At 64.4% G+C, this 21,565-nt stretch overlaps 2 protein-coding genes and 1 long non-coding RNA gene across 20 annotated transcripts in view; 2 read left to right on the top strand and 1 right to left on the bottom strand.

Annotated features, from left to right (window-relative positions):
- The window catches only part of ECEL1 (endothelin converting enzyme like 1), a 55,857-nt gene that overhangs the window by 17,653 nt on the left and 16,639 nt on the right, over window positions 1-21,565 (bottom strand). The window contains exon 1 of one of the 4 annotated variants that reach the window (XM_051834190.2): window positions 3,977-4,563. The exons of 2 other annotated variants lie outside the window; for them this stretch is intronic. In XM_051834190.2, the coding sequence (XP_051690150.1) occupies window positions 3,977-4,027 (51 nt within the window). In that variant the 5' untranslated portion in view covers window positions 4,028-4,563. Of the gene's footprint in view, window positions 1-2,467; window positions 2,988-3,976; window positions 4,564-21,565 lie in introns of those variants that run through there. One more of the 4 variants, XM_051834189.2, reaches the window with a different exon arrangement.
- LOC127487715 (uncharacterized) lies at window positions 1,685-14,799 on the top strand. 7 transcript variants are annotated; one of them, XR_011387057.1, is made up of 5 exons: window positions 1,685-2,637; window positions 3,490-3,634; window positions 5,936-6,156; window positions 8,280-8,421; window positions 14,482-14,799. It is a non-coding gene; the product is annotated as an uncharacterized lncRNA (long non-coding RNA). The 7 variants fall into 7 exon arrangements; XR_011387058.1 differs by having other exon boundaries at window positions 5,936-6,169; XR_011387060.1 differs by lacking the exon at window positions 14,482-14,799 and adding an exon at window positions 10,809-11,953.
- On the top strand, window positions 16,637-21,385 carry PRSS56 (serine protease 56). Of its 9 annotated transcripts, none has more exons than XM_070070047.1 (13): window positions 16,637-17,225; window positions 17,588-17,698; window positions 17,904-17,960; window positions 18,050-18,239; window positions 18,602-18,701; window positions 18,783-18,942; window positions 19,117-19,259; window positions 19,406-19,568; window positions 19,715-19,891; window positions 19,988-20,152; window positions 20,243-20,305; window positions 20,488-20,594; window positions 20,941-21,385. In XM_070070047.1, exons 1-13 carry the CDS (start codon window positions 17,120-17,122, stop codon window positions 21,160-21,162), a joined length of 1,764 nt encoding a protein of 587 aa, XP_069926148.1. In that variant the 5' UTR covers window positions 16,637-17,119; the 3' UTR covers window positions 21,163-21,385. The 9 variants fall into 9 exon arrangements, with proteins under 9 accessions (XP_069926148.1, XP_069926146.1, XP_069926151.1 ...); XM_070070045.1 differs by having other exon boundaries at window positions 17,588-17,701; XM_070070046.1 differs by having other exon boundaries at window positions 16,639-17,225; window positions 17,591-17,701.

Below are 21,565 nucleotides of genomic sequence, written 5' to 3'. Positions count from 1 at the left end.
TGTATTTGAAAGGTAGAGTTTCAGAGAGAGAGGGAGGGAGAGACAGGGAGAAAGGTCTTGCATCTGCTACTTCACTTCCCAAATGGCTACAATAGTCAGAGCTGGGCCGATCCAAAGCCAGGAGCCAGGAGCTTCTTCCAGGTCTCCCACGTGGGTGCAGGGGCTCAAGGACTTGGGCCATTCTCTGCCACTTTCCCAGGCGCATTAGCAGGGAGCTGGATCAGAAGTGGAGCAGCCGGGACTTGAATTGGCGCCCATGTGGGATACTGGCGCTGCAGGCCGGGGCTTTAACCCATGACGCCAGATGCTCACCTCTTAAAGGCAGGGGTGGTGACCTCACCACTCAGCAAACCTGGGCTGATGTGGGGAGAAGGAGATGCAGGAAGCTAGGGAGGCAGCCAGGGAGAGGGCGAGAGGCAGGGGTTGCTGACCAGACCTGGAGTGAGGGGTGGGGACCCCGCGGGTCTGCCCGAGCTGCAGGCAGCAGCCCTGGCATTGTTCATCTCTGTGTCCCTGGTGCCCAGTGCCAGCCCTAGGGATGAAAGAATGACTGAAGACATTCTCAGGATTGCACCTGCCCCCTGATGGATGCTGCACCCAGCGAGGTGGCTTCCCAGGGCGGGAGTGAGCCCAGCCTAGAGGAAATCCTGGCACCAGCGAACGCCACCGTGAGCAGGCCACCAGGCCTCTCTAAGCCACAGGTGCAGACAATGGCGTTGAGGACCTCAGCTGTCTGAGGTCTAAATTTGATCCCCTAGGAGGAGGGCAGAAGTCAGGAAATGGGGGTGTGAGCAGGCCTTGTCTAAGGAAGCCTGGGGCCCCAAAGCCCTGAGCTTTCCACCCCTGCACACCCAGGCACCTGCTGACCTCCCCATACCCACCATCTCTGCCCTTGGAGAAGCCACTGGCTGGTACCTCGCAGGTGAGCTTGCCCCGGTACAGTGAGAAAGTCTCCCAGGGCCAGGCCCCACGCAGGGATGGAGGGCACAGACCTCGGGAGCAGGGTTCATGGCAGGTTTGGAGGTCTCTGGGGCATCTAGGAAGAGGGTTTGGGGGAAGCCAGTGGGATCTGAGCCCAGGGGTGAGATTCTCTGGGACACTCGGAGCCACCCTGCTGGAGCCCTTGCCCCTGAGCCTCAGTTTTCAGATCTGTAACATGGGAGTACGAGCAGGGCCACCCTCTCAGGGCCGCCGTGGGGTTCACACGCGGTGATGCTGGGAGTGTGCCCCAGCCTCAGGTGCACACTCAGGCACACGCAGGCACAGGCACAGCAAGGCGGGCTCCCCAGGGAGCCCTGCCCCCTCCCCGGCCCCTGGCACAGCTGTGCCAGTGCTTACTGCTCCCCCCTCCTGTCAATGTTCCCTGGCAGCTAATGGACCAATTTTTTAGCATTACGGAGATTTGGCCAATTTGGCGGCCCTGACAGAAAGGCTCACAGAGTGAACGGTTCTGGGGGCAGGGCGGGTGTGGGAGCCAGGGTGAGAAAGGGGGAGGAAGAGGGGGGGAGGGGGAGGAGAAGGGGCTGTGGGCCCTGCTCCCAGTCCGGCTCCTCCTGGCGGGGCAGGAGGGGGTGGAGCCATTGGGGAGATTAGGGGGATAATTAGCCCCATTACGGCCCCTCCTGAGCTCGGGCCTGTGCTAAGCACTTTGCATATATTTTCTCTTTAATCCTCCAACAACCCTGCGAGGCCGCTTCTATTATTTGCTCCATCCTTCCCGGCGTGGAAGCGGGCACGGCGGCTCAGCGCTCGCCCAAGGTCACGGAGCCAGCAAGTGCTGGCGCTGGAATGGGAGCGGAGGCAGCCAGCCAGCCTTTGACCTCGTCCCAGCTCCCGCTGAACACAAGGCCAGGACACCCTCCTGCACCCATCCCTGCTGGCACCACACCGGCCCAGCATCGCGGCCCGCAGCACCAGCCCCTCGGGCTGCCTTGGCTGGGGCACCCCCCCCCCCGCCCACCAGGGAGCGGGGACCTCATTTCCTGCTCCTCTGGCGGGGGTGATGTCACACCTTGAAGATCCCCAGAGCCCTGGGCACAGGACTGCCAGGCATGGGCAGGGGTCCCAGCCACAGCTGGGTCCTCCCCTCCCAGCCAAGTGGTGGGGGCGAGGGGGGCGGTCACTGCTACGCTGAAAGTGGGCACCAGCTGTTTCTTTCCTCTGCACCCGCACCCGGTGGGACCTTCTGGGGGCAGGGAGGCAGGCCTGCCTGAAGGAGGGGAGGGGCGGCTGCAGGGGGAGGGGAGGCAGTGCCGCGGGCAGGGGGAGAGGGCGCGGGGCTCAGTGCATTAAGCGATCAGAGAGTACAATATTTCATTGCTGGCAATCGCAGCCAAGACATCAACTACTTGGGGAGAGCAGCCTTAAAAGCCTTTTGATTTTATTTCTTCCACTTCATCTTTTTTTTTTCCCTTCCCTTGCTGGTGTCCTTGACAAGGCTCCCCCCCCCCCCCGCCCCTTCCCCAACCTGGCTCTGGCGCTCCTGCTCCTTGGGAGGCCCAGGAGCCTGGCTGAGGGGCAGCTGAGGCTTCTCCAAGCTTCTGCAAGGCATTGACCGGGCCCCTGGGCAGGCAGGCGCGTGTGCGCAGGACTGGCAGGACCTGGAACCGTGAGCGCCCCGCAGAAGCCACCGCCGAGGTAAGAGACCCGGGCCCCGCCGGGGGCGGGAGGAGGGGCGAGCGGGGGCGTCAGACCCTGAGGAGTCAGCCTAGTTGCGCCAAACCACCGACCCCAGGGAGACCCCCCCCCAGGGCGAAAGACACAGGTGTGCTCACAAAACGCACACTCACTGCTCAAGACCTGAGGGCGGGGGCAGGTCACTGCGGGACACCCAACCCAGTGCCCATGACGTCAGCCGCCGTGCTGTGACGTCACTTCCCCGCCCCCGCGCGTTCCCGCCCCCCCGCCCGCGAGATGTTCCATCTCAGCCTGACGGCTGGCAAAGCGCAATTGCACATCTGTCTTGTCGGGAATTAGTTAATTGAATCAGCAGCCCGAGCTGCCGCAGCGACCTCGACTCTTACCCCCGGGAGGGGCTGGGCGGGGGAGGGGACGGGGGTCTCGCCTGGACTGGGGGCGGGGAACGGGGCTGTCTGAATACAGGTCCATGTCCACCCCCCGCGACGTGGCCAAGGCCTGGGACTGGGCGCCCTCCGGGAGAGGCTTGGCGAGGGGGGCGGGGCGGCTGCCCACCAGGGCGCTGGAACCCCCTCCCCAGCAGCGGGCTCCTCCCCATGCCTCTCGCGGTGCAGCCCCTTCCCCTGAGCCATAGCCTCCGCCCCCAGATGCTGGGAAGGGTGATTGGCTCCTGTCCCTGTCCCCTTCCCTCCACTAACCCCCGGGGGTGGGGGTGGCGCTCTGGCTCCGGTCCAGGCCCCGTCCCTGGCCCACGTCCCCCCTCCCTGTCCTCGGGGCTCCTCCGCGGTGGGTCCCTGGCCTCCCTCCATCCTTGGGTCACCTCCTCCCTCTGCCCCCACCTTTCCTTCCCAGCCCACAGAGACAGCCCCGGAAAGATGTGACGTCGCGGCCAGTCCTCAGCTGGAGACCCTGGGCCTAACTCGACCTCTCTGAACCCCGGCCTCCACACCTGACCCCGGAAGTACAAAAAGTCCTGCCACAGCGGGTACAGTTAAGGGTAGGGCATCAGAGTCTGCCACCACCACGCTGTAATCTCACCCCAGAGCTGCCACGGTGGGGGACTGCTCCACAAAGATGCCCACTTAAAGGGTAGCCACTGTGGCCATCCGAAGGAGGGGCCAGGATGGAGTTCTTGATGGGGGGGGCTCCTGCACCCCAGGGCTCCCATCTGAACCCGGGGTTCACTCCCTGGCCGTCATGACCACACTGTTGCATGGTCTTCAGAGTTCCATGGTTTGTCAGTCCTGCATCCTTATCCTTGAACAGTCTCATTCCCATTTCACAGATGGGAAAGTGGAGGTCCAGAGAGGTCCAGTGACTTGCCAAAGACCTCACTCACAGTGATGACATTGCAGAGCTCGGATGTGAACCCAACTGCTCCGGCCTCCATGTCAGCCCATCTCCACTATGGTGCCTCCCCCCTCGGGGGACCACTCGGTTGCTAGGAGACAGAAAGCTAGTGGTTACTATGGGAACGGGCTGATGTGGAAAGTGGGAAGAGTTGATGTCCAGGCAGCGACAGGAAGCTCTGGGTGGGCTCCCTGGCCCCTTCCCTGCCCCTCCCATAGAGACAGCTCTTGGTTCAGACCCTGGGTTCCCGGTGGTGGCAGGTGCTCAGTGACAAGGCCAGAGAGAGGTGACCTGATGGACACTGCCCTTGCAAAGTAAGAGGCCTGGTGACAGTGAGATCCCAAAGATGAGACTGGCAGGCAAACACAGGCCAGGGAGCCTCACCGTCTTCTTTACAAACTGCAGATGGCAGAGCTGAGCTGGCCTCTGCCCTGGAACGAGAGAGAGAGAGACAGAGAGAGAGAGAGAGAGAGAGAAAGAGAGAGAGAGAACAGGACCGTGGTGGGGCCCGGAGCCGTGCCAGAGGGCTCTGGATCTCAGTATTCTCACCTGCAAAATGGGAATGAGCCTCACCCCTCCCCTCCTAGACAAGACACCAAGCTGTGCCAGACACCTAGACTCCCCCAGCTGTGCGACCTCGGAAAAGTGGCTTAGCCTCTCAGAGCTCCGGCACACCGGGGCCAGGACTGGTACCTACCTCGCGGGCTTCCTGTAAGAACTGAATAAGTGAGCGCAGGGCCGGCAGGCTAAGCCCACCCATGGTGTCAGCTGTTCACAGTGTGCGTAAGTGCTCGCCAGTGCCCCGGGGTCCAGGCTGCGGGGACCCCAAGCCCTGTTCCCTCTCTCCCTGTCTCAGGAGAAAAGCCTCCCTCCACCTCAAACTCCTTGCCAGGTACTGGAGGAGGAGCGGGTGACAAGCAGGACCCTGGGGCCCCAGGCCTCCCCCTCAGCTCTGGGAGCCAAGAGGCGGGGGTGGCGGTGGCAGCTAAATCCGCTCACCCCGCCTGTCAGTCCCTTAATCTGATCCCAGAGGGACGACGCGGAGGCTTCACTCTGGATGACAAATGAGGAGGGCAGCGGCCTGCCCTGCCTGGGCTCCGCCTGAGTAATGGCCTTGCATTAAGATATTAGGCGCGACGCCGGGAAGTGTGCTTCCCCCACCAGCCCCGAAGGCCGGCCGGGAAGAGCTTGGAGAGGGAAGGAACCTTGCCAAGGAAGGGGCCGGGGGCTTCCAGATGGGGTGAGGGTCTCAGAGGGGGGAGGAGGCAGACGGCCCAGAGGTGCCCAGCTACAGAGACACAGAGTGGAGAGGGAGGGAGGGAGGGACAGGGGCTCACTGCAGGGCTGGAGGAGACACAGGTGGGCAGGGGACAGAGACACAAAGACTTGGAGAGAGGGGAACAGGCCCGAGAGGAGACCCTGCACACAGGGTCCACAGGGGCCCAGGCTGGCCAGGACAGCCACCTGTGGGGGCCAGGTCCCCCGTCCTCCAAGGCTGGCCCTTTGACAGCCCCCTGCTCTGTGAGCCCCGCCACAGTACAGCCTGGACCCACCCCCCCAGCCTGAGTCTGGCCTTGCAAGGCTGACAGGGGCAGGGGGCGGGGGTCTCTGGGAGACCGAGGCGCCCGGAGACAGGGCCTGCGAGAGCAGAGCAGGGCTAGGATGGCTCCGGCCAGCTCCAGGCAGCCTGCTCAGAGGTGGCCCACAGAGCAGACCCCTGCCTGCCTGCCTGGGTTCAAATCCCAGCCGGGCCCCACTCTGCTCAGAGCAGGGGTGTGAGCTCCCTGCCTCCCCCATCCATAGAGCAAGGGGTGATGACCAGGCTTCCCCTGCGCACTACCCCTGCTACTTGCAAATGCCTCCATCTCTCCCCAAATCACCGTCACTCTAACTTCCCCAGATCCCCAGGCAGGTATAAGCAGATCCCCTCCCCTTCCTTTTCTCCCAGTGGTTCCTGCAGAGGCCTGCGAATCCTAACTCTGCTGGTCCAGCTGTCGGCTTCTCCATGCCTCAGTTTCTTCATCTGCAAAATGGGCCTGCAGTGGGGTTCAGCAGAGCATGGATGCACTTCATCAAGCCCACGGAGGCTGGCTCAGATACCCCAGCCCTCTGCTCCGAGGCCCTCCCTGACTGTCCTGCACATGTGGGAGCCCCCAGAGAGATGCTCAGGTACAGCCATGAGGTGAGGGGAGCCCCAAATCCCAACCCTAGGATGGACAGTGGGGGCCCAGCTGCCTCCACCACCTGCCCCTCCCCCAGCACTTCCTGGGTGCTGCCCACACTTGGCTTGCTGCTCTGTTGTCACCGTGAAATTCTGAGTAACTGGGGCTGGCTCTTGGTAGAGCGGTTAGGATGCGCCCATCTCATATGGGAGTGCCTGGGTTCGAGCCCCAGCTCCACTTCCACCTCCAGCCTCCTGCTTGTCTGCACCCTGGGAGGCAGCAGGTGCTGGCTCAAGTCCTTGACCCCTGCCACCATGTGGGGGACTCAGACCAAGCTCCAGGCTCCTCCTGGCCCTGACCTGGCCCGGCGCTGGCTGTTGCAGGTGTTTGGGAAGTGAACCGGCAAATCTCTGCCTGTCTGCCTCTGTCTTTCAAATAAATAGGAAATAGCAAAGAAATTCTTAATTTTTGAATAAAGGGGTCCTGAAAACCATGGAACCGATGGCACACGCGAGCCAAGCTGCCCCCCGCCAGCTGCTGGGACGGGAAGCGGAGATTTGGAAACAAGGCGGGCAGCCTTGGGATGTGGGAGACAGACGGGGTGGAAGGGGGGGGCAGCAAAAGCAGTAGGCTCGCCCCTCCCCCCCAGCCCAGGAGAACTTGCGGCAGAGCACTGCTGGGTAGGCCTGAGCGGGGGCTGGGGGCTTGTCACAGGTGGAGGGGCTGCTGCTGAACCCGCCTCCCACGCCCTGGGCTGGGGTCTCACCCGGTAGGCACAGGCGCTGCCCCCAGGGCCTACTCCTGAATCATCAGGCTCCGATCCTCTGGTTGTGGCCAGCCCCCTTCTCACTCCCTCCAGGCCACCTGGGTTTCTGGAATGTGGTCCAGCCATCCAGGCCCTCCCGCGACTCTAACCCAGCGCCACCAGGGGGCGCTCCGCGCCTGCTCCACCCCGTGGGCCTGGGGCCCCTGCCAGGCGGTCAGGAGGAGGGGCTTCCTTGGGGCACGATGGGCAGAGGCTGCGGTCCCCGGTAAAGTGACCCCTTCTTTCTCCCGGGCCCCCTGCTGCAGCCTGGGCCGCAGCCCCCTGCCCGGATGGTGGAGTCCCACCAAGACTGGTCATGCCCTCAGTCCCCACCCCGGGACTCCCGGCCCTGGGCCAGACTGCTCACTTCCTCTCTCCCCCCTGGGGCTGCGGCCCTCCTGTAGGTTCCCAGATGAACCCAGGCTGGGCACCTGGTCAGCTCGGGGTGGGCGTCCCCTCCAGCTGTCAGTCCCGAGCCGGGAGGCGACTCATGAGCCCTCTGCCCTTGAGGAAGAAACCAAGCCTCTGAAATACACATGCACGTGTTTTGAGTTTTTGTGGATAATGCACCCTGTGATTCAAGAACAAGGCAGTTCGTGCTAAGTCCCTCCCACTCCCGCAGTCTGCACACACACAGCTCCTCCCCCACCCCCGACCTCTAGCTGGCTACTTTAATTTTGGGATTAGTCTTCAAGAGAAAATCAGAATACGTGTTCTTATTTTTTCTCCTGTCTTACAAAACCTAAGGTTTCTCCTGTCTTACAAAACACTATACCCACCGCTCTTGTTGTCTTCATTCAATCTGCCTCGGGATTCCGCCGCTCACAGGAGACTCCTGGGTCCTTTTTAGGGCTGCATGCTATTCCACCGCACTGTTGCATGTTGTTCATTGAGCCCTGTCCTCCCTGGATGTGTGCCTACGCTGGCGCTATGCTGGCTGCCTCTTGCACTCTCACTAACGGTGTTGCCTGGACGTCCTTGTCCGTGTGTCAACAAGCTCGTTCTTGTCCAGACCTGCAGGACAAACGGCCCCGGCATGGGAGGACACCACTGGCCCCTTTGGGAGCACTGGTTGAAGACTTGGGCGGTGCCATTCCAGTGTGTGTCTGGGGAGTGATCTCCACGGCCCCTCACCGGGCAGACACCACTGGACACTCCCACAGCAGTGAGCGAGACGCTCCCAGCGCGTGCACCGTCAGGCTTCTGGGTTTTGCCACAAACTCACTTGTGTCCAGTGCCCTCTGTCCCCAGGGAACCGCTCTGAGCTGCAGGTTTTAAACAAGCCCGCCCCGGCCCCAGCACTCGGAAGTGTTTCTCCACTCTAGCGCGTCAACATTTGCTGCCTCCGTGGAGCCCGCGGGCTGCATCAGGACAGGGCTTGCACACAGCCCCAACACAGATCCGGCGCAGCACGGCTGCTGGCGCGCCCTGTGGCTGGGCACGGCTCCCTGCGTGCCTGCCACCCTGGTAAGTGCTCTGCCCAGTGGTCTCCCGAGCCCCTCAGTGACCTTACGGAGAAGACACGGCTGTCAGTCCCATTTGTCAGAAGAGAAAACTGAGGCCCAGGGACAGGATGTGATTTGCTTGAGGGCTCACAGCTGCTCAGAAAAGAAATCCTTGCCTCCACCTCCTCACCCTCCTCAGGGGTCAGGGTCCGAGTTCGAGGTTAAGCCGCCACCTGCAGCGCTGGCACCCCACAGGAGCCCCTGGCTTTGTTTCCTCCCTACTCTGGCCCAGTGCAGGGTGGGCTGGTCTCCCGGTCGCCAGAGGGGTGGTTAGGACCAAGTCAGAGCACCAAGCTCAGGACCAGCCCCCAGGGCAGCCCCCTCGGTGGTGCCGAGCCAAGCTGGGGGCTGGCCCACGTCCCTGGCCCCCTTTTGCCGTGCAGTGCCAGGGCCACGATGACCCTGGTGGCCGAGCAGTTGCCAGAACCCTCTCCCGGAGGCCCCGCGGCTGCGCTGGCTCCGCGCCTGTCACTCCGTTCCCCAGCGGCTCCTCGTGGCGGCTGCCTGCCTCTCTGCCTCCCATTAATCATGTGTGCAGGATTTATTTTCTCCGGCAATTTATTTCGGCAAATGCAATCTGGGTGTGCCTGCAGGTGGGCAGAACGCTCTGCTGCTGCCGGAGTCACGGAACCCCGGCTTTAATGTCAGGCTCATGGGCTCCGCTCGCCAGCCGGGCACCCCAGGGACCCCAGGGACCAGCCCCACCCCCATCGCACCGGGAGTCCCGGGGTCCCGAGGAGCCCGAGAGCTCCGGCTTGCCCGATTTCTGTGCAGTTTTGCTGCCCCTACCAAAGCTGGGAGACACCAGGCCCCTCTGTTCAGCCTAACACAGGCACTTGGGGGTCTCCTCTGAGGATGTGGTGGTGGTTCTTTCCACCGTTCCTGATCGGGGGAAGGAAGCCGTGGTCTCCCTGAGCCCTCTCCTCCCCAGCCCTGCTGGGCAGCCCAGTCCTGATCCCATGACAGTCACGGAGAGCAACAATCAACTAGTGCAGACCCAGCCACCCCGTCGCACCACGCCCAGCACACGGGTCCCCCTTCCTGGGCTCCCTTTCTGTGGGGAGCAATCCGGACTGGACTGAGTTACTGGAATTAAGACTTATTCTATGCATCTGCTCTCCCACAATATGGCGCTGGGAGAGAAGTAAACAGCTTCTACACAGCTGCCTCCAGTTCAACCAATAAACTGTAGGACTTGCTCCTGATTGGAGGAGAGCAGCGTACTCGGCGTGTGGGCAGCCGAGTTAGGATTGGCGGAGCAGGACTATAAAGGAGGAGAGAGACGGCATGCACCAGGAACATCTAAGGGGAACATCTAAGGGAACCTGTGCAGCCCCCCAGAAAGCCGGCCGGCGGTGTGCCGCTCCCCTGCGGAAGTGGGGAATGTGGCAGGGGGAACTGCCCTTCCACGGAGGTGGAAGGGATAGTAGCCAACCCGGGAAGAACCAGCAGCAAACCCGGGAAGGGCCGAGCAGACGAAAGAACAGCGCAGGGTCCTGTGTCGTTCCTCCACGAAGAGGGGGAGCGACACCTTTCATCTCCCGTCACCCTCTGCCCCTGTCTAGGCCTCCAGGTGCAGCAGTCTAGGGCTGGGCAGGACACAGCCCTGGGGTCAGGGCGTGGGGGCGAGGAGCTGCACACTTCGCCTTGTTTTCAGGTCCACCTGGCCCTCCCTCTGCAGCCCCACCGTGTGCCTGCCACCCCTGCAGGTGCCCAGGAGGCCAAGTCCTAGCCTGTGGGCACCTGCCCCTGCCCTTGGCCTCCCCCAGGCCCAGTGCGCACCTGCCCCCAGCCTGCCCCGCCCACTGAGCTGCCTCTGGTGCTTTGGATAATTCGCACTGTCGCAAAGCCATTACCCTGCAGATGGGCCGGCTTCTGCGTGTGTGTGTGTGTGTGCGCGCGCGCGTGTGCCCGTGCACGTGCGTGCAGGGGAGGGCTGGCTGCGGCAGGCACAGCGCCTTGTTTATGCCTCACTCACCGCTGTAATTGCCTTGGGGGATTTATTGGCCTCCTGCACTGGCCCTACACCCTCCACGACTCGCTCTGGTTCTCTCGGCCCTGCCTCTGCGGGACCTGGGTGAGGGCACCTGGAGCTCTGCACAGGGGACTGGACGTGCCCAGCAGGGTGGGGGGCGGCTGGCCCTGCAGAGGGGCAGCCCCGGTACACGTACCACTGTGACGGGCACATCCGACTCTGCGCACGGCACCTGGGGGCACCCCCACCAGGCCCCCCAGACCTCAGGGCCCCCAAGGGGTTCAGCCAGTCTGGAGTTGCAAGTGGAGGCAGAAGGGGTGCTGGAGAGGTTTTGTGGGCACCGGTGGCCCGAGTTTCTCCTCTTTTCCCTGCAGACCCCTGGGCTCAGACACCATCTCTACTGTTCTACCTCCCCCTCCTGCCATCCACAGCCCAGAGGAGGAGCAGAACCTTGCTTCCCACCCTCGCACTTCCAGAACCTGCCACCTTTATGTCGACCCCTTTATGTCGGGAGGGCTGGGGGCGCCGGTGGAGCTGGGCAGTGGTCAGGGCCGTGCCTCCACGGCAGGCAGAACCCTGTCCTAGCTCTTCTGCCGCAGTGTCGGGCAGTGTGGTCTCAGCCACGTCACTCAAGTTCCCCGGCTCTCAGCGGCCCCTCCTGTGAGATGGGTCTGATATCATGAAGGCTGAACGCCTTGTCGTACGTCAAGGAACACGAAGCCGACTTCGTTCTTGGAGCTTGGGACGTCCGCCGGCACTTACTGGGTGAAACTCGGCGTTGGGAGGCTGTGGCTGGTGGCGGTGCCAGTGCTGCCCGCCGGTCTGAAACAATCCAAGCAAAGCAGTGAGAAGGCGAGAGTCAGAGAGAAGGACTCGAGTCAGAATCAATCTCCGCTTCGAAACGCAGCCATCGCGAGCGAGGAGGGGCGCCATTCCTGGAAGCCTCTTTTCGCACTGATGCAACACGGGAGGAAGGAAATCGTGCTGGAAGTAGGCGCCCTCGTGAAACGTCAGCCGTATTTTCCTAAATCGAACTGTAGCTCGTGTCGGCAGAAGGACACGGGGGGCGCGGGGCTGTGCAGAAGCAGCTGACGCCGGCTCAGCACCTTCATCGGGGGTCGCTTACTCAGCAGCTCACCTGGTGATGACGGCGACAACAGGAGGGAGTGACGGGGAGAACCTGTAGGCAGGAGGGGGGCACTCCTGAAGACCACAGCAGGCTTGCAGGGGTCAGGGTCCGAGTTCGAGGTTAAGCCGCCACCTGCAGCTCCGGCGTCCCATGTGAGCACCGGTTCAAATCCCGGCTGCTCTGCTTCTAATCCAGCTTCCTGCTAATAATGCGCCCGGGAAAGCAGCAGAAGATGGCCCACGTGCTTGGGCCCCTGCCATCCACGTGGAAGACCGGGATGAAGCTCCTGGCTCCTGGCTTCGGCCTAGCCCAGCCCTGGCTGTTTTCGCAGTCACCTGGGGAGTGGATGGAAAATCTCTGTCTCTCCCTCTCTCTCTCTGTAATTCTGCCTTTCTTTAAAAAAATTTATTTATTTATTTAAAAGGCAGAGGTGCAGAGAGAGAAGAGAGAGAGAGATCTTCCATCCGCTGGTTCACTCCCCAAATGACTGCAACAGCTGGAGCTAGGATGGGCCAAAGCCAGGAGCCAGGAGCTTCCTCCAGGTCTTCCACATGGGTGGCAGGGGCCCAAACACTTGGGCCAGCTCTGCTGCTTTCCCAGGTGCATCAGCAGGGAGCTGGATTGGAAGTGGAGCAGCCGGGATTCAAAGGGGCACCCAGATGGGATGCCGGAAGCTTCACCCACTACGTTACAGCACCAGCCCTGGATTTTTGTTTTTTAAAGATTTATTTATTTTCTTTGAAAGGCAAAGTTACAGAGAGAGAGCGGGAGAGACAAAGATCTTCCATCCGCCAGTTCACCCCCCAAATGGCTGCAAAGGCCAGAGCTGGGCTGAGCCAAAGCCAGGAGCCAGGAGCTTCCTCCAGGTCTCCCACGTGGGTGCAGGGGCCCAAGCACTTGGCCTATCTTCTACTGCTTCCCCAAGCGCATTAGCAGGGAGCTGGATCAGAAGTGGAGCAGCCGGGACTTGAACCGGCACCTATACTGGATGCCGGCACAGTAGATGGAGGCTTAACCTTCTACACCACAGCACCGTCCCCATAAATAAATCTTTTAAAAAGAGAAAAATAAGGGAAATGGTCAAGTTAGCAAATTTCAAAGAAACACAGTGGAAAGCCAGATTGAGAGAAGGGAAAGCTTTGTGATGTGAGACCAGGAAGACAAGAGAGGAAGAGGAGGAGCAGACCCAGCGAGAACAGTTTGCCTTTTCCTCATGAGTGTAGCGGCCGGGCTTCAGGGGCCTCGATGGGGTCTGGATGCATCCTTGTCGGTGACCCCGCCCAAGATGTGGGGTGGTAGGGGGCAGGGTCTTGCTAGCCCTGGAGAGCCTCACCTGCAGGTCCCCAGGCCACCCTACTCCGGCGGGCCCTCGCCAGGGGCAGTCCCAGATCTAGCACCCCCCCCCATCCCCAGGCAACATCCCTGCCTGTCCCCTCAAAGTCAAGTTCAGCCCGAGGTGGGGGCGGGGAAGCTGGCCAATGCAGGGGCACAGGCGAGCCGTGAGGAAGGCCCCACCCAGACGTCCCCCAAGGGTCAGGCCACACACACCCCGGGTGGGGGCCCTCCTCTCGCAGGCCCTCAATGCCCTCCCCAAGTTCACGCAGTGAACAGCGCCCTGCGCACACCACGTGGGGACCCAGGACCAGCACAGGTGCCCTTGGCAGAGGGGCCAGCCTGCCCCTCCCCGAGATGGCTTGGGTGATCCATTTCCAGAGGCGAACATGAGGTTGAGAGGGAACTGGTGTCATCTCCTGGGGCAGCCTCCACCTCTGACCACAGCGGTGGCGCTGCAAACCACAGCGGTTCTGGAGCCTGGAAGGCCGACTCCGGGCTGCGTGCGTGGGCCGTGCTCTCCCCAGGGCGCCCTGTCTGCCTCTCACTGGCCATCACTGCAGCTCCTCACCTTGCGTCTGTGTCACTCCAGCCCCTGCCCGTGTTGTCCTGGGAGCTGTCTGTGTGTCCCTGTCCCCGAGTCGCCCACCTCACCCCGTGTGGCCTCGGGTAACCAATCACGCCTGCTCCGACTCTGCTTCCAAATCCAAAGCCGTGTGGGTGACTGGGGGTGAGGGCTGCGGGGCCTCTCTGGCACACAGTTCAGCTCAAGACAGTCATGACAGGAAGTGACTCACACAAGGACGCCACTCAGATCCCCAGGCCTGGGCTCTGAGTCACAGCTCAAGTGGCCTCTCGTCCACGAGACCCTGACGTCCACCTGACCTCCCACTTCGATGTGTCCCAGGCTTTATAAAAACTTTTTTAAGATGTCTTTGAAAGTCAGAGTTACACAGAGAGAGGAAGAGACAAAAACAGCTTCCAGATGGCCACAACGGTCAGGGCTGGGCCAGGCCAAAGCAAGGAGCCAGGAGCTTCATCCGGGTCTCCCACATGGGTGCTGGGGCCCAAGGACATGGGCCAATTGCCACTGCTTTCCCAGGCCATTAGGAGGCAGCTGGATGGGAAAGGGAGCAGCCAGATCTTGAACCAGAGCCCATATGGGATGCTAGCATCACAGGTGATGGCTTTACCTGCTAGGCCACAGTACCAGCCCCTATAAAAACTTCAAAAATTAGAAGAGGGAGGGGCCAGCACTATGGCATAGCAGGTAAAGCAGCTGCCTGCAATGCCAGCATCCCATATGGGTGCCGGCTCAAGTCCCAGCTGCTCCACTTCCAATCCAACTTCCTGCTGATGCACCTGGGAAAGCAGCCAAAAATGGCCCTAGTACTCGGGCCTCTGTACCCACGTGGGAGACCCAAAGGAAACTCCTGGCTTTGGCCTGGCCGAGCCCTGGCTGTTGCAGCCATCAGGAGAGTGAACCAGCAGATGGAAGATCTCTCTCTCTCTCTCTCTCGCTCTCTCGCTCTCTCCCCCCCCTTTCTCTTTCTCTCCCCCTCTCTTTTAAAAAACCATGAGAGCAGGCAACAGCACAGGCCTGGGCCTCAGGCGCCAGCACTCCGTGGGAGGGAGCCGGCAGGCTCGGGGGACCCCAGCACTGCGGAGGGGCAGGTTGCTGGTGAAGAGCCAGGAGGCAGGAATTCAGCCCTGACAAGTGACCGAACTCACAGCTGCAAGTGGTGCGATTGGCTCTCGGGGGAATCCCGATGATCGGGAGATGGACTGGAGACGACACGGCCCTCCCTGTGCCCATCGGAGAGCCCTTTCCCTCCGGGACTGCCCCTGCCCCGAGTCAGGCAGGTCCTGAGTTGCCTCCTCCCCGGGCCTACAGCCATCTGGGTGCCGACCCGACAGCGCCAGTCTCCAGCCTGGTTCACAGCTCTCGTCCCCTGCCCTAGCTCTGGGTGGGAGGGTGAGAAAGGGTCTCCCCTTGACCCTGGGCTTCTTCGATGTTGGGGAAGGGACACTGGGATGCTGATCTACCTGGGCCAGGGGGTGCCCAGAACCACGGCTGCTGGCAGGAACGGGGTACCCTGCACACAGGTACCCTGCTCCCCCTGCACACAGCCCTGCCCAGCCAGGCCCTGCACCCAGCCTGATGCTCTGCTCCCACTGTCTTAAAATTCTTCGTGATGGTTGCACAAGGGGCCCCTGCAAATCACATGGCCAGTCCCGCCTGCCGTAGCAGCGTGCGGTCACATGTCCCCTCCGCTCACCTGGGGTTCCCCAAAGCCTGAAGCCACTGGCCTCCCTCACACTCAGCACTGGCTCTCAAGCCAGTGGGCACACATGGTGACATCGGCAAACTCTTAGGGACCAGGAGAGTGGGCGTGTGGGAGCCCCTCTCAACGACCGCCCCAGGAGCCCCTGGCTGACCAGCCAAGCCTCCAGCTAGGCCAACGTCCAGCTGGGCCCTGAACCGCCAGCCTCTCCCTCTTACCAGCCCCCTTGACTGTACCTCAAGGAGCTGCTCAGCCCCCGCCGCCATGAGGAGCAGTGGAGGCCGGAGGCAGCAGGGGTGGAGCGGGGCGGCTTGCTCCCTCTGCCCTCCTCCCCACCAGCTGTGCAGGAGCCAGGCAGCCGAGGGGCCCAGGCTGGAGAGGCTGGATTCACCCATGCCCAACCCCAGAAGTGGCCCTGGACCCTGGGGGTGGGGGGCTCACTCTGGGCCTTTCTCCCTCCGCTTGGATGGGAGAAGCTGCAGACAGAGTTTCGGGAAATGGCGGGAGGAGTGGCCTCCCCCCACCGCACCCCCGCCACCTGCGGGGGCGCCCAGCTACTTCCACTGCCCTCTGAGCCCGCACTCTGGGGCTCTTCCCTGAACCACAGAGACCCTTCCTTTGCCACTTTCTCCACTTGCATTATGCTTTGTGTTCAACCCGTGTCCAGCAAACCTCCCTCTCTCCCTCCCCCTCCCCACTATGAGCTGCATAAAATCCGCACTCCCAGGAGCCACACACCGGAGCGTCTTCCTGCTGGTCCTGGATCCCAGGTGTCTTCCTTGCCAAGTGTGCTACCTGGGCGGGGGAGGGCCCAGGGTGTGCTGAGAAAGGATGGATAAGCGGCTCTCAGCTCAGGGCAAGTGTTCCTTCCTGTGCTGGGGGTACCCCCTCCCAGGGCGGTCCTGGGGTCAGCAGCATGGGTTGAGGGGCTAGGGGACTGCTGGCCCCGGGGCACCCTGCAGGGCTGCCCCAGGAGGCGCCTCCATCCCAGGAGAGCCGCTCCACCCCCTGCCCGTGGCCCTTCCTGGGGACTTCCATGTGCCGGCCAGGGTCCCAGCAAGGGAGAACAATGCTGGCCAGGCCGAGCGGGCCAGCAGGGACGGGATCTGGGAGAGCAGTCAGAGCTGCTGGGGCCGGGGCTCCCTGAACTGGGCCACTGTGGGGCCTTCCTTTCATCCCCCGCCTCCCTCGCAGGGCCACCCCAGCCTCGGCCTCGCCTCTTCCCAGCCCACTCGCCCCAGTGCAGCAATTACGGCGCTAATTAGACTGCTTTGATCATCTTTAGAAATGGCCACATTAGGGAGGGCCTCTGCCAAGCAATTAGGGGCACAGCGGCTGGGGTCTCTGGGGCCTCCTCTGGGGGTGGGACTGCCAGGGACCCCCCCAACACCCACCCCCTGCCCTCCTCCCTCCAGGAGTGCCTGCCCCCAGCAGAGCCATCAGCTCCTCAGGGGGTCAGGCAGATGGGGCGGCCCCCACCCCGACTCCGACCCTGGCCCTGGAGCCGAGCTGGCCCCTGCCCTCCAGCCCCCCTCCGCCTGGCCCCTGGCCCAACCGTCAGCTCCTCTTCTCTGCCCTGGCCCCTTTGATGCCACCGCAGAAACAAGGGCTCTTTTCACAGAAGGGGGGCTCGGAGCGGGCGGATGGGACTTCAAAGGTGAGGGTTGAGCCCACTACCTCATTCCCTCCCCCCCCAGCCCGTGCTCTATATATCCCCACAGCCCTCTTCCCCAGGGGCTCCAGCAGTGCAGGGCCAGGTGAGGGGTGGACCCACAGAAGGGGTCATTTCGATGGAGACCACAGTCAGATGATCTAAGGGACAAAAACTGCGCACCAGGGGCAGAAAGGCAGCAGGAGGCAGGCTCCCAGGGACAGGCGGCCGGAGGGTGGCCGAGAGGCGGAACAAGGACGGGGTCTCCTGCCCCAGCTCCCAGGGACCATGCTGCTGGCTGTGCTGCTGCTGCTGCTGCCGCCGCCGCCCCCACACCCATGGGCTGCGCAAGGGCACCCCCTGTACATGCGCCTGCCCCCTGGCACCCTGCAAGGTGAGCCTGGCTGGGTGGGAGGGAGGAGCCGGGGCGCCAGGGCGCAGAGGGTGTGGGGTCTCGGGTGGGGGGAGATGAGCTCCTAGACCTGTGCCCCCTTCCACCCACCATGCCGGGGACCGGATCACCAATCGGAGAGGAAGGGGCATGGCAGGCTGCAGAGGGAAGGGAACTGGTCCAAGCCGCCGCCCAGCATGCAGGGAAGGTGGGGACTTCCCAGGGAAGAAGGGGCCCCGAGCCACGTGCCCTTGGCTGCCTGGGCTGCGAGGCGGCTGGGGACCACAGTGACCTCGTGTCAGTAAGCCCCAGAGCCGCCCCACCTCTCCCCCACCGCCAGGCATGACTCTGTGCCCCTGTCCCAGCAGTTCTGTCGGCCCAGGGGACCCAGGCCTTGCAGGCTGCACAGCGGAGCGCCCAGTGGGCAGTGAGGCGCGTGGCCATGGAGATCCAGCACAGACTGCACGAGTGCCCAGGTTGTGCTGCCCACGCCGCCCCAAGGGACCTTGGCTCACTACCCTGGGCCCACTCCTGTCCACCCTCACCCCTCCCTCCTGACCCGGCCCCCTCCGGGGGGAGGAGGGTCAGAGACGGGGGGCCGGGGAAGACACGGCTGGCAGGTGTGTGCGGGGGCTGGGCGGGCGAGAGGGTGGCAGGGAGACTCAGGGGTCTGATTCTCAGCAGGACCTGGGCGCCCCAGGCCGCAAGCTCCGGTACTCCAGGATCCACCTGAACCAGGTGAGGCTGAAAAGGCCGAGAGTGGGGTGGGCCTCGGTGCTGAAGACAACTGGCCCCTGTCCCTCGTGACGCCGCTTCTTCCTTCCTAGGGCCGTGCGGCGAGAGGCGCCCAGGCACCGCCAACGTGACGCGGGCTCACGGCCGCATAGTGGGGGGCAGCGCGGCGCCGCCCGGGTCCTGGCCCTGGCTGGTGAGGCTGCAACTCGGCGGGCAGCCTCTGTGCGGAGGCGTCCTGGTGGCGGCGTCCTGGGTGCTCACGGCGGCGCACTGCTTCGCAGGGTACGTGGAACCCCCACCCCGAGCTCCCCTACCCAGCCGGGGTCCCCAGAGCCCGGCCAAGCACTTGCTGAGTCGTCCCGCCCGGTACGCGCGACAAAGCCGGTCTCTGCTGCCCCCTGGCGGCCGCCGGCGCGGGCCTCCCGGTCTCCAGTGGCCGGCACCCGCCCAGCTGGCCTGCGGAGCCCTGGGCGCTACCCTTCCGGGGCCGTCTCCGGCCCACGGGCGCCGCTCCCGGGCTCTCTCTCCCTGCCCGGTTTGCAGGCCCGCTGGGCGGTGCGGTGGAACGGAGGGAGGCGCAGGGCCTCCGCGGAGTTTCTGTGCGCCCTGTGCTGCTTCCGTCTCACCCGCCGCTCGCCCCGCAGCGCCCAGAACGAGCTCCTGTGGACGGTGACGCTGGCAGAGGGTCCCCGGGGGGAGCAGGCGGAGGAGGTGCCGGTGAACCGTATCTTACCGCACCCCAAGGTGAGAGGGCGGGGCTCGGGGCCCCCTCCCCGCCCTTTGTTGACCTTGCGCCACAACCGCCCCGCTTCTTCCCCCCCCAAGTTTGACCCGCAGACCTTCCACAACGACCTGGCCCTGGTGCAGCTGTGGACGCCCGTGAGCCCGGCGGGGCCGGCGCGCCCTGTGTGTCTGCCCCAGGGGCCGCGGGAGCCCCCAGCGGGTACCGCCTGCGCCATCGCGGGCTGGGGAGCCCTCTTCGAAGGTACTGGGCTGGGCAAAGCCTGGGGGCCTCGCGATTTCGGGGGGAAGGGGCGGAGGAGGGAGGAGCCGGCCTGTGCCAGACCACGCAGAGCGCGAGGCGTCCCGCAGGGCAGAAGTGGGGCGACCCTAGGGGCGGGGTCCTGCCCGCCCAGCCTGAGCGCACGCCTCCCTGTAGACGGCCCGGAGGCCGAGGCGCTGAGGGAGGCCCGCGTCCCGCTGCTCAGCTCCGACACCTGCAGAAGGGCCCTGGGGCCGGCCCTGCGCCCCAGCACCATGCTCTGTGCCGGCTACCTGGCGGGGGGCGTCGACTCGTGCCAGGTAGGCGCCTAGACCGCGGGAGGCTTCGGGACGGCTGCTCACACGGGACAGGAGCCTCCTTTCCTTCCGGGGGTGGGGAGTGGGGGATGGGGGGTGGGTGGGAGGGGGCTGCCAGCCAACTTATCATCGCTCCAACGCGTCCGCAGGGTGACTCTGGAGGGCCCCTGACCTGCTCGGAGCCTGGCCCCCGCCCCAGGGAGGTCCTGTTCGGAGTCACCTCCTGGGGGGACGGCTGCGGGGAACCGGGGAAGCCCGGAGTCTACACTCGAGTGGCCGTGTTCAAGGACTGGCTCCAGGAGCAGATGAGCGGTGAGCGCCCCCTACCCTGGTCCCCCCTGCCCGCCCCCCGCGCTCTTCCCCAGTTGCCTTCTGGGGAAAGCGCGCCTCGCTCCAGGCACGCGCTGCGGAGCCGAGGGCCCGAAACAGGGGGAAAACTGGCCCTGCTCCGCCCGCAGCGGCCCCCTCCGGACGCGAGCCCAGCTGCAGAGAGCTCTTGGCCTGGGACCCGCCCGAGGAGCCGCGAGCAGACGCCGTCCCGGTTTGCTCCTTCTACGGCCGCCGGTGCGCGGGGTCCGAGGGCGCCTGTGCGCGCCTGGCGCACCAGCAGTGCCTGCAGCGCAGGCGTCGTTGCGGTAAGTGGCGCTCTCCCGGGCCGGGGCCGGGGGCTGCGGCGGGGCCGGGCCTGGACGCGCCTCTGACAGCCGCTCGGACCCTTGTCCCGCCTGCAGAGCTGCGCTCGCTGGCGCACACGCTGCTGGGCCTGCTGCGGGGCGCCCAGGAGCTGCTCGGGCCGCGCCCGGGGCTGCGGCGCCTGACCCCCACCTTGGCTCGCCCCGCACCGTCGCTGCGGGAGCCTCCCCGGCACCCAGCCCGCGAGCAGCGGCTGCACTCAGGTACCCGCGCCCTCCGGCCGGGCCCCACCCCTGCGCGGCACGATCGCTTCCTCCGGCCCGGGCCGTCCCCTAACCCTGCGCTTCCCCCAGGATCCTGGGCTGCGGGCGCGCGGTTCGCAAAGCGGAGGCCGGAGCAGCGCGGGGAGGCTAGCGGTAAGGACGCCCTCTGCCGGCTCCCCGCGGTAGAGCCCTGGTTCTTTGGGGACCCTGGTGGCTTTGGGCCCGCGTCGGTGTCACAGGTGCTCCGCCCTGTGTGAGTGGCTGGCCTTTCTGAGCCTGTTTCCCTATCCGTACAAGAGGGCGGTGAGTCTGCGGGGCCTCTCCCCTTCCTGCAGGCTGCCCTGGGCTAGAGCCCCTGCGACAGAAGTTGGCCACCCTCCAGGACGCTCACGCCTGGATCCTGCAGGTTCCCTCAGAGCACATGGCCATGAACTTCCACGAGGTGGGTCCCCCGGCCTCCCAGCCTCCTTCGAAGTGGCCTGGGAAGGCTGATGCGGCTGGGGCCTGAGCCGGAGAAAGGGCAGAGCCCAGCCCTGATGGGTGGGAGCAGGAGGGCCCTCCCTGCCCAGCTCTGTCTGGGGGGGGGGTGTCCCCAGAGAGGGAAGTGGTGCACTCTGGGACCCGGGTGGCTTGAGCGGGGAGAGAAGTGTGAGTGGTGGGGCTGCCGGGTCGTCCAGGTGAGCAGGAAGTGAGGGGCGGGTTGTGGGAGAGAGGGACGACCCCTAGACCCCCACTGCGGGGTGGGGAGGGGTCTCCCGGCTCCTAACTGCCTGCCCATCACTCTGCAGGTGCTGGCAGATCTGAGCTCCAAGACGCTGAGCGGCCTTTTCCGAGCCTGGGTGCGGGCCGGCTTGGGGGGCCGGCGTGTGGTTTTCAGCAGCCTGGTGGGCCTGGAGCCTGCCACGCTGGCCCGCAGCCTCCCCCGGCTGCTGGTGCAGGCCCTGCAGGCCTTCCGGGCAGCTGCGCTGGCAGACAGAGGGCCCAGAGCAGCCCAGGGAGGAGTCGGGTAGGGCCAGGGACTGAGGAGGAGGGGCCGCCTCACTCAGCCCTCAGGTGCCCAGCCTGGTGGCCAGCAAGGACCCCACCTGCCAACGAGGACCCCAGCTGTCCCGGGGAGCCAAGAGGGGCTTGGGGACCACGAAGACAAGCTGGCCCTGTGCAGTGGGGCCGGGAAGAGTCCTGGGCCCCGTGTGTCTTCCCAGCTGTGCAGTAATAAATGTTATTTATAATAAAGACTGACTTCTCTGGCGCGTTCTGGGGCTGGGAACCAGCGGGTGGCCGTCAGATGAGCTGGCTCCTCCTGAGAAGGGGCAGCAGCTGGCCTGTGTGTCGCCATCCGCACTCACGGCCGACCATGCTGCCCTCCCCCCCCCCCCCCCCCGTGCAGTCTCCGCCAGACCGCTCCGTGCGCAC

Source organism: Oryctolagus cuniculus, chromosome 3, assembly GCF_964237555.1.
Source record: "Oryctolagus cuniculus chromosome 3, mOryCun1.1, whole genome shotgun sequence".
Taxonomy (NCBI): domain Eukaryota; kingdom Metazoa; phylum Chordata; class Mammalia; order Lagomorpha; family Leporidae; genus Oryctolagus; species Oryctolagus cuniculus.
Note: the sequence above shows the minus strand (reverse complement) of the source record. Positions and strands in the feature narration are given on the sequence as shown.

Coding starts and splice junctions, on each gene's coding strand:
- PRSS56 (XM_070070045.1), top strand. CDS start 17,120: ATGCTGCTGGCTGTGCTGCTGCTGCTGCTGCCGCCGCCGCCCCCACAC. Junction 18,702..18,782: donor GTATCTTACCGCACCCCAAG/GTGAGAGGGCGG, acceptor TCCCCCCCCAAG/TTTGACCCGCAGACCTTCCA. Junction 19,260..19,405: donor GGGGCGTCGACTCGTGCCAG/GTAGGCGCCTAG, acceptor ACGCGTCCGCAG/GGTGACTCTGGAGGGCCCCT.